The sequence below is a fragment of the Peromyscus maniculatus genome, chromosome 16, assembly GCF_049852395.1.
Source record: "Peromyscus maniculatus bairdii isolate BWxNUB_F1_BW_parent chromosome 16, HU_Pman_BW_mat_3.1, whole genome shotgun sequence".
NCBI classification, from domain to species: Eukaryota; Metazoa; Chordata; class Mammalia; order Rodentia; family Cricetidae; genus Peromyscus; species Peromyscus maniculatus.
The window spans coordinates 45,052,844-45,066,540 of NC_134867.1; the positions used below are offsets into that span (position 1 = coordinate 45,052,844).

At 44.8% G+C, this 13,697-nt stretch overlaps 1 protein-coding gene across 17 annotated transcripts in view; it reads right to left on the reverse strand.

Moving 5' to 3' along the window:
• Hivep2 (HIVEP zinc finger 2) overlaps positions 1 to 13,697 on the reverse strand; it is a 192,543-nt gene that overhangs the window by 15,364 nt on the left and 163,482 nt on the right. For all 17 annotated transcript variants that reach the window (XM_076552722.1, XM_015995585.3, XM_076552719.1 and 14 more), the window contains 2 exons: positions 6,340 to 6,384; positions 12 to 5,554 (listed from right to left, as the gene is read on the reverse strand). In XM_076552722.1, coding sequence (XP_076408837.1) covers positions 12 to 5,165 — 5,154 coding nt within the window. In that variant the 5' untranslated portion in view covers positions 5,166 to 5,554; positions 6,340 to 6,384. The remainder of the gene's footprint in view (positions 1 to 11; positions 5,555 to 6,339; positions 6,385 to 13,697) is intronic.

Consider the following 13,697-nt stretch of genomic DNA (forward strand, 5'->3'; position numbering starts at 1 on the left):
TCTGTCCTTACCTGTGCAAATTGCTTCCAAGCACTGGAGGATGTAAGCTTGCCAGTTCCGGGACTGTGCATAGCAGCCAGAGTATAAATTTCTGCAGTGATTTTTTGTTTGGATCTCAGAAGGGCCAGCGTGGTCTTGGTGTTCAATCCTGATGGGTTTGGGTTACAGGAACTAACGCACCATGAAGCATAAACTGAGGATTTGAAGGTGGCCTGTTGCACGAAATTGGGTTTTGTATAATTTAAGAAGCACCAACTCACAGTAGTTGTTGTCCGCAGACTAGGGAACTGAAGGATCTGCTGGAAATCTGCCACGTCTGTGAAAAAAAAGGTGGAATTTGCCACATTTCCTCCAGGGCCAGAGGCCATGTGAACCAGCATGCCGACAGGCAGCTTGCGGGTCTTCCCTTCCTCTTCCTGCTGACTGCCTCCAGTGGGCAGTGAAGAGCTCTGAGGGCTCACGCTCATGTCTGAGGCAGTCTCGTCGATGTCCAACTCATCCGAGGACTCTCTGCTTTCTGAGGGCCCGCTGAACTTCCGTCGTGGGGGTGCCCTGGAACCCGGAAGTATCTCCCTGTTGGGAGGAAAAGGCCCGCTGGCAGACGGATGGTCTTGAGAAGAGGAAGGCGACAGGGAGGAGAAGGAAGAGGACCTTGACTGGGAGCCATCCTTTGGCTCCGAAGCACACCCTTGCCTCACTAGCTGGGGCTTCTGGGGGCGGGAGAGGCCCTTCTTGATGTCCGAGTTGGTTAGCTCCACCGCACTGAGTTCTTCCACAATCTGCCCGTACATCTTCTCCTCCTTCACCCGTTTCTGCTGCTTTGTTTCCATGAAGAGCTCCAAGCTGCTGGCTGGAGACAGCATCCTCTTGCTTCCTCCAAGAGAGGCTGCGCTGTCCGAGGTGGACGGTAGACACAGGGGGATGGAGGATTCTAAGCCCAGAGGTAAGGTCTGAGGTACTTTCCAAAGAGGGTATTTTTCCAAGCCTGTGTGCTGCCCAAGCACTTGGGCTATATTCAGTCCTATCCCTTGCATGGCTGCGTTGGTTACCAGTGTTCTTTGGGTCATATTCTCATCAACCTTGCATATGACAATCGCGGGGCTGTTCTGTCCCAGTATCTGAGAAATGCTTGTGTACATGACACTGCCGTAGGATGGAACGTGGGTCTGGATCCGAACTGGAACCACCGTTCCCGGGAGGGACTGCAAAGGCCCGGCATTTTCGGAGGCAAAATCTTCTCGAAGAAGCTGCTCGGTGGGCGTTTCAGTGGATTTACTGCTCGGGTCTGACGGAAACTTCGGAGGGAGGTTCTTGGAGTGTAGCCCTGATGTTCCGGAGTAACACGGGTAAGTCTGCTCTTTTGCATGTGCATAGTCAGCAGATTTCTTTCCAGTGTGTTCTGCTACGTGCTCTAAGGGGTAGCTAGAATGAATGTCAGCTTGGAAAGAAGGCTTGCTGTAGCTGCTCTGAGGGTGCGGGGCAAAGGGATGTGGGAAATGCGCCTGCCACCAGGGAGGCTGCTGAGCTGGCAAATGAACCATACAGACAGTCGGGTACTGAAACTGAAACAAGGCATTCTGGGTAGGAGAAAATGGGACTGTGTCTTGATGTGGGAACAGATGCGGCTGCTCGGGTAAGTGCTTGCTGGCCATGTAGGACGTTGGTTGCATCAATGGATTCCTCAGAGATTCCTGACTATCCATGTGCATGATCTGTGGTTGGGCAAGGTGGAGTGGTGGCCCTGAGCTCAACTGGCCACAGGGACCGACCACCTGCTTGCCTGGATCATCCCCTGGGAGGGGCGGGAGCACAGAGGACCAGGCAGCCCTGAGGCCAGCATGCAGCTGCTCCATCTGCTCCTGCTTGACGCTGGGGTCCACACCGGCTTCACCTTGGACGATTTCTGGGGAGCCACTGAAGGAAGCCTGTCGCACCAGAAAGCATTTCTTCCTCTCCCGGGATGGCGATAATGTGGACGGGGACGCTCCCGACACCGAAGCGTGGGACAGATTCCCGTAATCAAATGATTTACTCCGTATTTCTGGGACTTCTGTCGGATGAGGACAAGGCATTTGCTCGGAGGAGCAACGGCGCATTTCTTTCTGGTGGTGATGACCTGGGACAGACAATGAGTATGTACCCGCGGGGACAGTCAAAAACTCAGAATGTTTTCCACCCTCATCCTGCTTAGGGGGCGCGGCGAGCTTAAGCGTTTCTTCTCTCTCAAAGGACATAGAGAAGCTGGAACTGTGGGATAAGTTGCTTTCTTGGCTGGGGCTTCGAGAGAGGCCAGTGCCTGTGGACTCAAAACTGGACTCCCCGGAGGAATGCTCCATGTCTGCCAGCCTCAAGCGTTTCTTTTTGGGAGGCAACTTCTCAGCGGGGAGCTGGGAAAGGGTCTCACTTCTCTGGGGCCACTGGAATTCCTCCACAGGCTTCTCTTGCTCCTTGGCAGGAGCCTCCTTCTCCTTCTCAGGTTTATCAGGTTCCTCTGTGACTCTAATTTCGGGAACCTGGATGTTGTGCTGGCGAACAAGCCTGGGCTGTGTATGGTAGGAAGGCTGTGGCCCCTGCTGTGATGGGGTTGGCTTGCTTCCACTTTCTGCCCCATCTCCTAGAGGGGCCCATTCTGGGCTTATAGGGGCTTCCATAATCTCACTGTCACCTGTCTCGGAGGGTGAAGGGGTCTTGTCCTGTGTAGAGGCCACCATTTCCGCTGACTCGGACCTTTCAAAGGAATTGGGCCGGCTCAGCGAGTTTGTGTGCTGAATCACTGAAATCACGTTTCCGGGAGGCTTCCTGGTCAGGTCTGACATCTTGTCAGCATCAGCAGCTGAGGGCAAATCCTCTGACCCAAGAGATGGACTTCCAGATGACAGCTGGGGTCGAGCTGGGTCAAAACGCTCCGAGTGACCGTGAGGAAGGTTCTCGTGGCCAGTCATGGCGAAGCTACTCCTTCCTCCTTCCTGCATCTTGGGGTCATACTCGGAAGACATCATGCTCACGGGAGCACTTCCCATGCCACCACAAATCATGGGAGCATCCTCCTCATCCCCTACACTCTTCTCTTTCCTGCGTTTTCTGTTCTCACAGGTAGTCCCAAACATGGTTGGCGCTCCCTGCAATGGTACGGAGGGGTCCATAAAGTATTCTCCTCCGTGCTTGAAAGAACTTAAGCAAGAGATGTCCCTGTAGCTTTGTTTTGGTGTTTCGGGGTCTTCCCACTTCTTATACGGTTTACGGCAGACATCATAGTCATACCCAACCCTGTCTCCAGGGGCCAATTTCTTTTCTTTCAGAGATGAGCTGGCAAGGCTCTTGGGCATCCTGGGAGGGTGCTCAGACTCCATGTGCCCCTCCTGTACTGACGGCAGCTCGAATGCCGCTTGCCGTCTTAACATGCGCTGAGGAGGTATGCCTACAGTGCCGGGATAGAACACATCATCTGACCCTGTCATCCGTTCATCAAACGAGTGACTTCCTCTCAGAGAAGGAGGGATACTTAAGTTAGTTGCTGAGGAAGTTGGCATTGAGTTGCTTCTAATAAGGGGCGAAGAGTCCACGGGCGCCTCTAAGAGAATTGGACCGCTGCCTGGGAAGTTTCCTGGGTAAAGTTTTCCTTCATTCCTGATGGATGATGGGATGGCCTGGGGTTGCCTACACTCAGTGTTGAATTTCGTGGGCTTCAGCATGCTTGCTTGACCAGGGTCCATGTCTCCTTTGCCGGGAATCAGCTGCGAGACAGGATCTTCAAACATCTTGACCTCCAACCTGGTGTTGACGTGAGGTAATGGTTCCATGATGCCTCTCCGCCCCATGGTGGTGCGCTCCTGACCTGTGGGAGTCACACTAAGTGTGTTCCTCGGACTGAGTCGGCAGTATTTTCCAAAGATGATCTCTTCGTAAGACTTTGCGTTCGTGTTGGGAGGGCTTATTTGCTGCTCTGCACTTTCTGAGCGAGAAAAGTAGCCCGAATCAGTGCTTCCTTTGCTGTGCGGGCTCAGGAGGTTGAGGGATGGCTCAGAGTCCTGTCCTTTCTTCTCTGATAGCCGTAGTGCAAGTTTCTGTTTCACCGTGTGAGAGTCATCAGCCTTCGCATTCAAAGACGGATTTGGGAGCATGTCAGAGCCCAGATACGGAGAGCTTTCACTAGGTAGTGGGATCCCGCTTTTGGGGATGATCAAAATTGGCACCTTCATCGGACCGCCCAAGGATTCTTCCAAGGACCCATGGTAGCCACCTCTGCTCGCGATATCCAATGGGATGGGAGGGCCAGGGCTCATTTTGTCAGAAGCCTCAGCAAATAAAGAGCTCTCCTCATCCGTGTCTGTACTCTGCTCGCCATCCGAATGGATCTCTGCTTCTACATCAATAAAACCAGCCTCGAGGTCCAATTTAGATACAGATGACTCTGTGAAAGGTACCAATCCAGCCTTAATTGCATGGGCATGAGACTTCCTGTGCTTGTACAAATTGCTTTTTGTCTTGAAAGAGAAACCACAAGGTATACATGGGTATGGCCGCTCACCAGTATGGGACCTGATGTGTTTCTTTAGGACGCTCGGTTTGGCACATGCCCTGCTACAGTATGGGCAGATATATTTGCCAGGCTTTTTGGGCTTGTGTTCTTTCCTATGAGCATCTTCCGCCTGTTCAATACTTTTCTGGGAGTACTGGCTGTAAGCAGGGTTGAGACTTGAGATCTTCTTTCTAGGATAGCCACTGCCATGGCTGTGAATAGGGAAGGGAAATAAGTCCTCAGAGGCAACAGATGGCAAGGGGCCAGGGTAAAGCCAGGGAGGGCCTTCTAGGCTCTGGTGCGGCTTGTTGCTGTGCATGACGCCCTGTGGCAATGACTGCTGAGGGAAGGAGAGGGAATGTTGGCATGGGTAGGGGCTCGGACGGTGTGGTGGGTATTGCTTCTCTGTGACTTGATGTAGCCCCTCGCCAGGCGAGGCCAGCTTCCCAGCACCGAACAGTTGTGCTGATGCTGCATTTCCGATTTGCTCGGGATCTATTTGTGGCTGCCGCTGTCCTTCCTGGCTGCCGAAAGTGCTCATCTTAATAACAGCTGATTGTTCCTGCCTCCATCTACCTGACACACTGTCAGTTTCTCCAGACCTTGAGGTAGCTTTTTGTCCTAGAGCTGTATCCCCAGTGTCCATTTTGTTACACAAGGTCTTAAGTGCTACTTTGCCTGGAAGCCAAGCAGACTCATGGAGTGTCTCCAAAGCTGTGCTTTTTAAATCTGGGTTGCTTCCATGTTCCTGGTTGTCTGCAAACTTGTGGATTGTTCCCTCTCTCTGGAACCTTCCACATTCACACTGTAGTCAGTGGGCATTGGATGGCAATGTCCTTGAACCAAGCTATAGTACAGTTCTCTCCATCCTAGAAATGTCCATCTTCGAAAGCAAAGTGCAAAGCTACAAAGGTTCCTTATGGCATTTGAATATTTTTCAACTAGGATGAAATTAGGGTGCAGAATAGTCCAGGAGAAATTTTGCCCATCAACTACAGCAAAGTTCAACAGCCAGCTTCACTAATGTACAATGACCTGAAGGACAAGAAAACAAGTTGTCGTAAGAATCACCAAATAAGATAGCAAGAACAATAAGCCTGAAGTTGGATAAAATAAAATGTTTTCCATTCCAATAAGTTATTTATAGCTGTTGCATTAATTACCTAAGTAAATGATATGAATTTCAAACCCATAATTATGTTATAAGTATAAATTTCTTCCATGGCCAATGTGCTGACAATTTCATAAATACTCCTTGATTTTGTTTAGGAAGTAAATGTGAAGCCTGAGCTCAGTGGCAAAGCAACATGCTTAGCATCAATGAAGCCCTGGGTTCTATCCACCATCCATATCCCAAAGCATTTGAAGGACAGTGTATTGCTAAATATTATTTATAATATATGATTTTTAAAACCTTAATTAGAAACTGGAAAGCTCTTTCTAGCCAAATTTTATTGCTTGCATGCAGAAGTACATTATGTAATTCTATAACTTAAAATAAATTATACTTATATATCTGTATTAATATAAAATATAAAAGTAAATAATAAACAATCAATTTTATGTAATGCATGTGGAACAAAATATAACTACATGGGATTTTATGTAATATGTTAATACAACACATAGGTATGTTTATAGCTTGAAAACAGCAACCAGCAAAGCTAGATCAAAGATAGACAGAAGATACAAAGATCATCAAAGAACTTTGGTGAAATCATATCAAAGTGTCTTAACAGAATAGTCCTAAAACCTTCATAATCTGGAAAACAAAGGCTGCTTGGAGGACAGTTTAAAGGGTCATTTAAAAATGAAGTTACCTGAAGAGTTTAGAGTTTTCATGGGCATGATTGTCCTGACGAGTCCTGTATACAAAACAAACACCATTAGGAAAAACTACCTATCAACCCATCAAACTACAGCATTATTGTACAAAGACAATGTTCAGTGCACCAAGGATGGGAGTCTAAGGAGGAGCACTAAGGATGTTATATGCTCTAAAACAACAACAAAGATTATTTTACAATGTGCTATCCTAGAGTAGTAAGCCTTATGCTTACAATAAACAGATCTTCAAATCACTTGTATAGTTTTAGTTCAATAGTTAAAGACTCCTGTAGATAAAGCCTATTTGGGACTTTGAGAGGCAAGCATCACCCTCTAAAATGTAAGTAGAATTTGCCTGTGATTCATGAAGAAGTATGCACATCCTCAATTGGATTCAGAGCTTGAAATAATTTTCAATTTATTTTCCAGGTTTAATATTTTATATTTATATTGATCAATGACTACAGCCCCAACGCTAACACTGCTTGAACATTGCTTGGAAGAAATCTGAAATTCAAAACACTCCAAAATATGGAACCTTCTGGGCACCAACATGATAACAAGGGGTAAAAATTTTCATTCCTGGCCTCATGTGATAAGTTGCACTCAAAAGCAGATACACTAAAAATATTATATAAAATTATCTTCAGGCCATATGTATAATTCATACATGAAATATAAATGAATTTACACTTGAATTCCCAGATCTATCTCTCTCTCTCTCTCTCTCTCTCTCTCTCTCTCTCTCTCTCTCTCTCTCTCTCTCTCTCTCTGTGTGTGTATGTGTGTATGTGTGTGTGTGTGTGTGTGTGTGTGTGTATGGTGTGTGTATTCAAATATTCCAGAATTTCTGAAAGAGCTAACACTTTGTACTGGTCCTGAACACTTCAGGTGAGGAAAAGTCAAGCTGCCATGACAACAGTAGCTGTCAATCACTATGTATCTGTTCTACACCAACACAGGTAAAACTCAAGATTTCATATATGTTATCTCACTTGGTGTCTATGACACTTGCAGACTACAGAACTTTCACATCTGCTGCGCGGAGGAGGAAGACATCAAGAGACTGAGAGCAGGAGATGGAGTCCAATTCAAGCTTGGCTGACCTCTGACCTCCACATGTCTCATGTGCACTTGCCGTTACATCTCATCACAACGTAAAATACTCCATCTTCCATCTTTTTCCCTAAGTATTTTCATGTACCTCCAAGCTTTCAATCACTGTCACTATTTGAAACCCTCAAGTTTCAAATGTTCTAGAAGCAAATATCTGACCTTTGCAGGTTGGAGATAAAGAAAAAAGCCACAAATGTGACTCCATAGGGGGAAATGTCCATAATTTAAATAGTGTTCTAAGTATGACTTAGGCAGTGCCTTATGAGAACACTGGAAACATTCAAGACAAATCGCTCTCCTTTGTTCTTTGAAGATCATTACTTTAAAGGAAAATATCAACCCCAGAAGTGAAAATTAGCATTTATCACTTCCCATTCTTTGGATGACATACAATATGTAATTTTGCTATAACAGAAACTTCAAGTGAAATAAGGACAGATTTTTATGAAAAGACAAGACTATAATGTACTCATGTTTTCATTTGACAATGAGGTACTTATCTTTCTAAATCAGACAGCTACCATTTCGTTTTACAGCAACCAATTAAAACTATTATACCAGTGACTAGACACATCCTTACCGAGGACAAAACACCCAACACACCAAATAAAACTCCTATCAAAAACCAAGCCTATTCTGAAAATAGACTTCAAAAAGCAGAGGGAAAGTGTCATATACAATTCAACAGCAGACTTTCTGGATAAGCTCCTTGGGATGCCCCACAATTGAATCCAGAAACACCATTTCCCAGACTTTCCTTCCGACTCCCAGGTCCCTCAGGAAGAATGGGCCTCCTAGCACAAGACGCGCTGATCCATATTCTTCTAAAGGCACAGTCCGCCTTCTTCTCATTTCAGTGAAACGCTTGAGAGTGTGACTAAGGAGGGAGCTTGGGAGACAACTCAGCAAGGAAGAAAGAGTGTTTGGCAAGCATGAGAACGTGAGTTCAGTCCTCCAGCAGCCATGTAAAAAGCATGGCACAGGAGGTCACACACACTACAAACAAACAAACACTCATACACACACAGAGTGTGTGTGTGTGTGTGTGTGTGTGTGTGCGCGCGCGCGCGCGCGCGCGTGCGCGTGAGAGAGAGAGAGAGAGAGAGAGAGAGAGAGAGAGAGAGAGAGAGAGAGAGATAGATTTATATCTATGGAGTTAGGAAGAAGTCCCGTTCCATACAAACCCTTTACATACAATCATATGATTTTATACGTATCTGAGTTTCCACTGTCCTCCCCAGCACTATTTTTAGGTAGCCTTCCATTCACTGCTGCTCCTAAGTCCCTGGAAGTTTCTGAGACCGGGAGAGGTTGGAGAGGGCCAGCAAGCAGTACTGGTCCCTCAGGGAATTTCAGGATCACACTGATGGATATTACAGACATGGAGGGTTTTATGAAGTGCTTGTCTTGAGCTGCTTTCTCTTGGACATGAAGATAAAATGTAATCGAAATGATGCACATCACTGGCCATGGACCGCATGTGGTGGAGCTTTTTTCTTTACACCCAAGCAGGCTCTGGGTAGACTCAAAAAAGTTTCTGTGCTGTTCTTCCTCACTTAAGCCAAGGAAAGGAATTCACTCTAAAAAAACACAAAGCTTTCTGAGTTCAACCTAGCATTTGATAAAGACATGTCTTTGGTTGTTATTCTTAACTAGTATTTTCACTAAGAGGTTTAATTTTCTAAAATAAATAAATAAATTTATTGGTTTGTATTTTATTAATAAAATGTATGATGATGGTCATAAATGGGGAGACATTTTATTATAGGAGAGTATATTAGGGAGGAGATTATAATAGAGAGAAAATGCACATCAAATGGATCACTGAGGCCAGGAAAATATTTTTCTGACCTAATATTATTTCAAATTACCAAATGTATCATTGCATATATTAGGATTTTAGTTTAACTTTTTTGATGTAGATCTGCTTAAAGCCACAAAGCTCTATAGCAATGTCATTAGTTACAGCTAGATTATTTATGATCATATACATCCATTTTTCATAATTTCAAAAAGCACGTTGAATATAAATACCAGTTTTCCCCAATCGATTAATATGCTAAAAAATTTAATAGCAGAGCAATTCTTATATGAAAAGAAAACAGCTAGTTATCATTTTATTCACTGGGATTTCTTTTTATGGCAACCAAACCCACACAAAGTCATTTTTGGCATCCACTGCCAACAAAGGACTCGATATTCTAAGCACAGTCTCACATCCACATTTAAAATTTCCCCCAGTGTTTTCAGTGCTCTGGGGATGAAATTTGGAGCATATGGCCTTAGGGGTTCCTGTGGATAGTGTAACAGCCGAAAGGTGTCTTTCTGTCAGGGACGCCACGCACCATCCTGCCTGACAGCGGCGCTTTTTAGAAGATGGTGATGTTGAAAGGGTATTCGTCTCCGCATGGCTGTTTCAGGGTGTGTGTGTGTGTGTGTGTGTGTGTGTGTGTGTGTGTGTGTGTGTGTGCATATGTGTGTGTGTGCGTATGTGTGTGTGTGTGTGTGCATGTGTGTGTGTGTGTCTGTGTGTGTGTGTGTGTGTGTAAAGGAAACCTGAGCCAAGGAAGTGGCACAGCATGAAAGAAAGGGAGGGATAGGCAGCGAGACAGGCAGGGTGGCTCTGCTCAGGGGTGGAGACCTACCCTACCAGGTTGCTCTCGGCTGGGAAAAACAGTATCTCAGGAAAAAGTTTACCTTAGGAAATTAATCCTTAGTTTAGTGGTAGCAAAGGTCGAGTGGCCATCACTAGATAATTTCACCCCACGTAGGGAAAGGACAACAGGTAACAAGCTCAGCCTCTTTGCCCTGATATTGTACTAATAAGACACTGTTTAAAATCAAGATGGCTTCTTAGATATTGTGTGCTGTTCTTATTGTTTTGGAGAATTGGGTGGCTCTGTACTTGTAAACAAGAGTATGGACTTTCCTGTTGCTATGGATCATTAATAAAATGTTTTTGAAAACCTATGAGCTGGCAGAGACAGGTGGATCTCTGTGAGTTTGAGGCCAGCCTGGTCTATAGAGTTCATGGACAGGCTCCAAAGCTACACAAAGAAATGAGAGAAAGAAAGGAAGAAAGAAAGAAAGAAAGAAAGAAAGGAAGGAAGGAAGGAAGGAAGGAAGGAAGGAAGGAAGGAAGGAAGGAAGGAAGGAGAAAGAAAGGAAGGAAGGGAGAGAGAGAGGGAGAGAAAGAAAGAGAGAGAGAGAAAAAAGAAAGAAAGAAAGAAAGAAAGAAAGAAAGAAAGAAAGAAAGAAAGAAAGAAAGAAAGAAAGAGAAAGAGAGGAAAAGAAAAGAAAAGAGAAAGAGAGGGGGAGGGAGACAGAAAAGAAAAAAGAAAAAGAAGGGAGGGAAGAAGGAGGGAAGGAAAGAGAGAGTGGGAAAGAGAGAGAAAGAAAAAGAAAGAGAGAGGAAGAGAATAAAAGAAAAGAGAAAGAGAGAGGGGGAGGGAGACAGAAAAGAAAAGAAAGGAGGGGGGGAGGGAGGAGGAAGGAGGAAGGAAAGAAAGAAAGAAAGAAAGAAAGAAAGAAAGAAAGAAAGAAAGAAAGAAAGAAAGAAAGAAAGAAAGAAAGAAAGAAAGAAAGAAAGAAAGACAGACAGACATGAGCTTAGGCAGAGTGTCCTTCACTATGTAATTCCAGCACCAGGAGGCGGGGTGGGGGGGTGAGGGGGTGGGGGGTGGGGGGTGGGAGGGTGGTGTCAGCAGTTCAAGGTCATCCTTTGCTACATAGGGAAGCCTGGGCTACAAGAGGTCCTGTCTAGAGAAGAGACAACGCACACACACACACACACACACACACACACACACACACACACACACACACACACACACACGATCACAACTGCTTACATGCAGGTGTCCTGTATCTCCACCAACTGCTACAATACACCTGATGAAACACTGCTCTGAGAGCAACAAGGTCAGAAGTACCGGGGGACAGAAAGAGGAACTCTCGAAAACAATATGACCAGTGCCAAAGTCCAAATGAACACAGATTTCCATGAGATGACTTTACTAAGGTACTTTCCTGGAAGCTAAATTATGCAAAAGTACTGCCTTTAGCAAAAATCTCAATAATACCTATAGTCTTTCTTAAGATGGGTGTGTGACCAATAGGAGGAGAGTACTGTGTATCTTGTGTAACCCTACCAAATAACTGGAACAACTTTGGGAAAGTCACATCACTACGACAGCACTTTGATGTACTTTGACATGCTTGCAGTCTAAATTGACATGTTAGAATGTCAGAGGAAACAGAGCCATATTTTCCCAAGTGGGCTGCAGTGTGGACATAACTAAAGAAGTAGTCAAGACACCTATGACTTACTTTGATTCTACCATGGTGCTTCTCACATACTATCATAAAAGGTCTGTAACTTCATACTTGTGATTTCACAATTCCAGTGACATCTTTTCCCATCATACCATAAAAGTTATTCCTATAAGAATTACTAGGAACTTCACATGGAAATAAACTCAGCAGGGAAAAAGTACTCTCAGATGGGCCCATCATGAAAATCAAAAGAATCAAAAGCTATACAGCATACTTCTATCGAAACGGACTACACCCATCAGGTCCAGGAAGTTTGTGTAGGGGTTCACTGCAGGCCCAAACTGCTCTTCCAGTTACATGTAAAACTGATAGGAGAGAATAATAAATTTAACCATTAACCTGCTAGCCTCATATCAATAAACTGCATCACAAGCGTCTTTGCTTCCCAGCTGCCTCCACTGAAGCTCATGCACAACTTCCTGGAATCTGAAGGATGAACAAGAACATTTAAGATGTTGATGCTTACAGTTAACTTAATGTGCTCGCTTATTCTTTACCCCTAGGAACTGCCTGTGCTCAAGAAATAAAATTTGGGATTATATCTCTCAAAAAACATCACTTTTTCATAAAAAAAATTCCTTTGTTTTAATACAATATAAATCTTTGGATGAATACTTGTATTAAGAGGGAATTACTTGTAACAGAGCACAAGCAATTAAAAAAAACAATGCTACAGTTAAAAAAAAACTTAATATTCTGGGGCTAGGGAGATAGTTTAGTTGATAATGTGCTTGCCTGGCAAGCATAAGGACCTGAGTTGCATCCCCAGAACCCAAGTGGTCCACATTTGTAATCCCAATACTGGGGAGGTGGGGAAAGGTGGATTCCAGGGCTCACTAGACAGCCAGCCTATCATGCTAGGTGAATTCCAAGCCAGGGAGAGACTGTCTCACAAACTAAGGTAGATAGTGCCTAAGGAAGGACACCAAAAGCATGTCTCTACATGCATGCATGCATGCACAAGCATGCCTGCGCATCTGCACACATATGAGCAACATCAAATCAAATCAAAATACAAAGCACTGCATGTGAAAGCTGAGGCACCATAGTCCAGGCTGCCATACTACCTTCCAGCTTCAGACAGTTCCTGCAGAGCTTCTATGGAGAGTCATCAACTTCATATTCTCAGATAACCTCATAAAAATTCCTCTTTTCAGCTGCTATGTTCTGTGCTAAAATTAATTTCTTAACTAGGAATCCAACACCAAGAAAGAAAAAAATCTAAAGCCTTCGTGGAGGCTAGTGTGTAAGTGGAGAAAAGGACTCCGTTGTACTTTAAATTCATACTTATCTCAGTCTAATCTAAATCAATGCAAGGAAGATCAAACTGCTTAACCTGAATATACAAATTAATCATCTGAGATGGTATGGCTCTATGCATAAGAGGCCAACAAAAAATAGGACTATACATCTTGGTGTGGTGTTGCAGGCCAACCATCCCAGGAGTCAGGAAGCTGAGGCAAGAGGGTGACTAAATTCTAATAGTCGATCTGGGCTATAGAGCAAAACACTGTCTTAAAAGAAAATGACTATCATACCCACAGATGGACACTGTATATTTGCTATTTAAGACCACAACAACGCTGTCTGTATTGCGGCCAAGACAGTTCCAAGACTTTTGCAAAAAGTACTAAAGAATCACACCCCAGTTGTCAAAATGTGCCTTGTTCCTGGACCACTTCTTACAAATGTTGAAAGGGATTTCACTCCCTCCTCCTGACCCCTTGCCACCTGACTGCATCCCTGAAGCAGAACTTCAGGACACCCTGTGCACTTTAAGATATGAATCATTACAAGCAAGTAGGCCCACTCGGTTCCTCTGAAGACACAAAAGGTGCAAAAAATAGCTTCTGCAACTGAAGCAGAAGCCACGTCAGCAAGCAGATGAATGTGGGTGGCC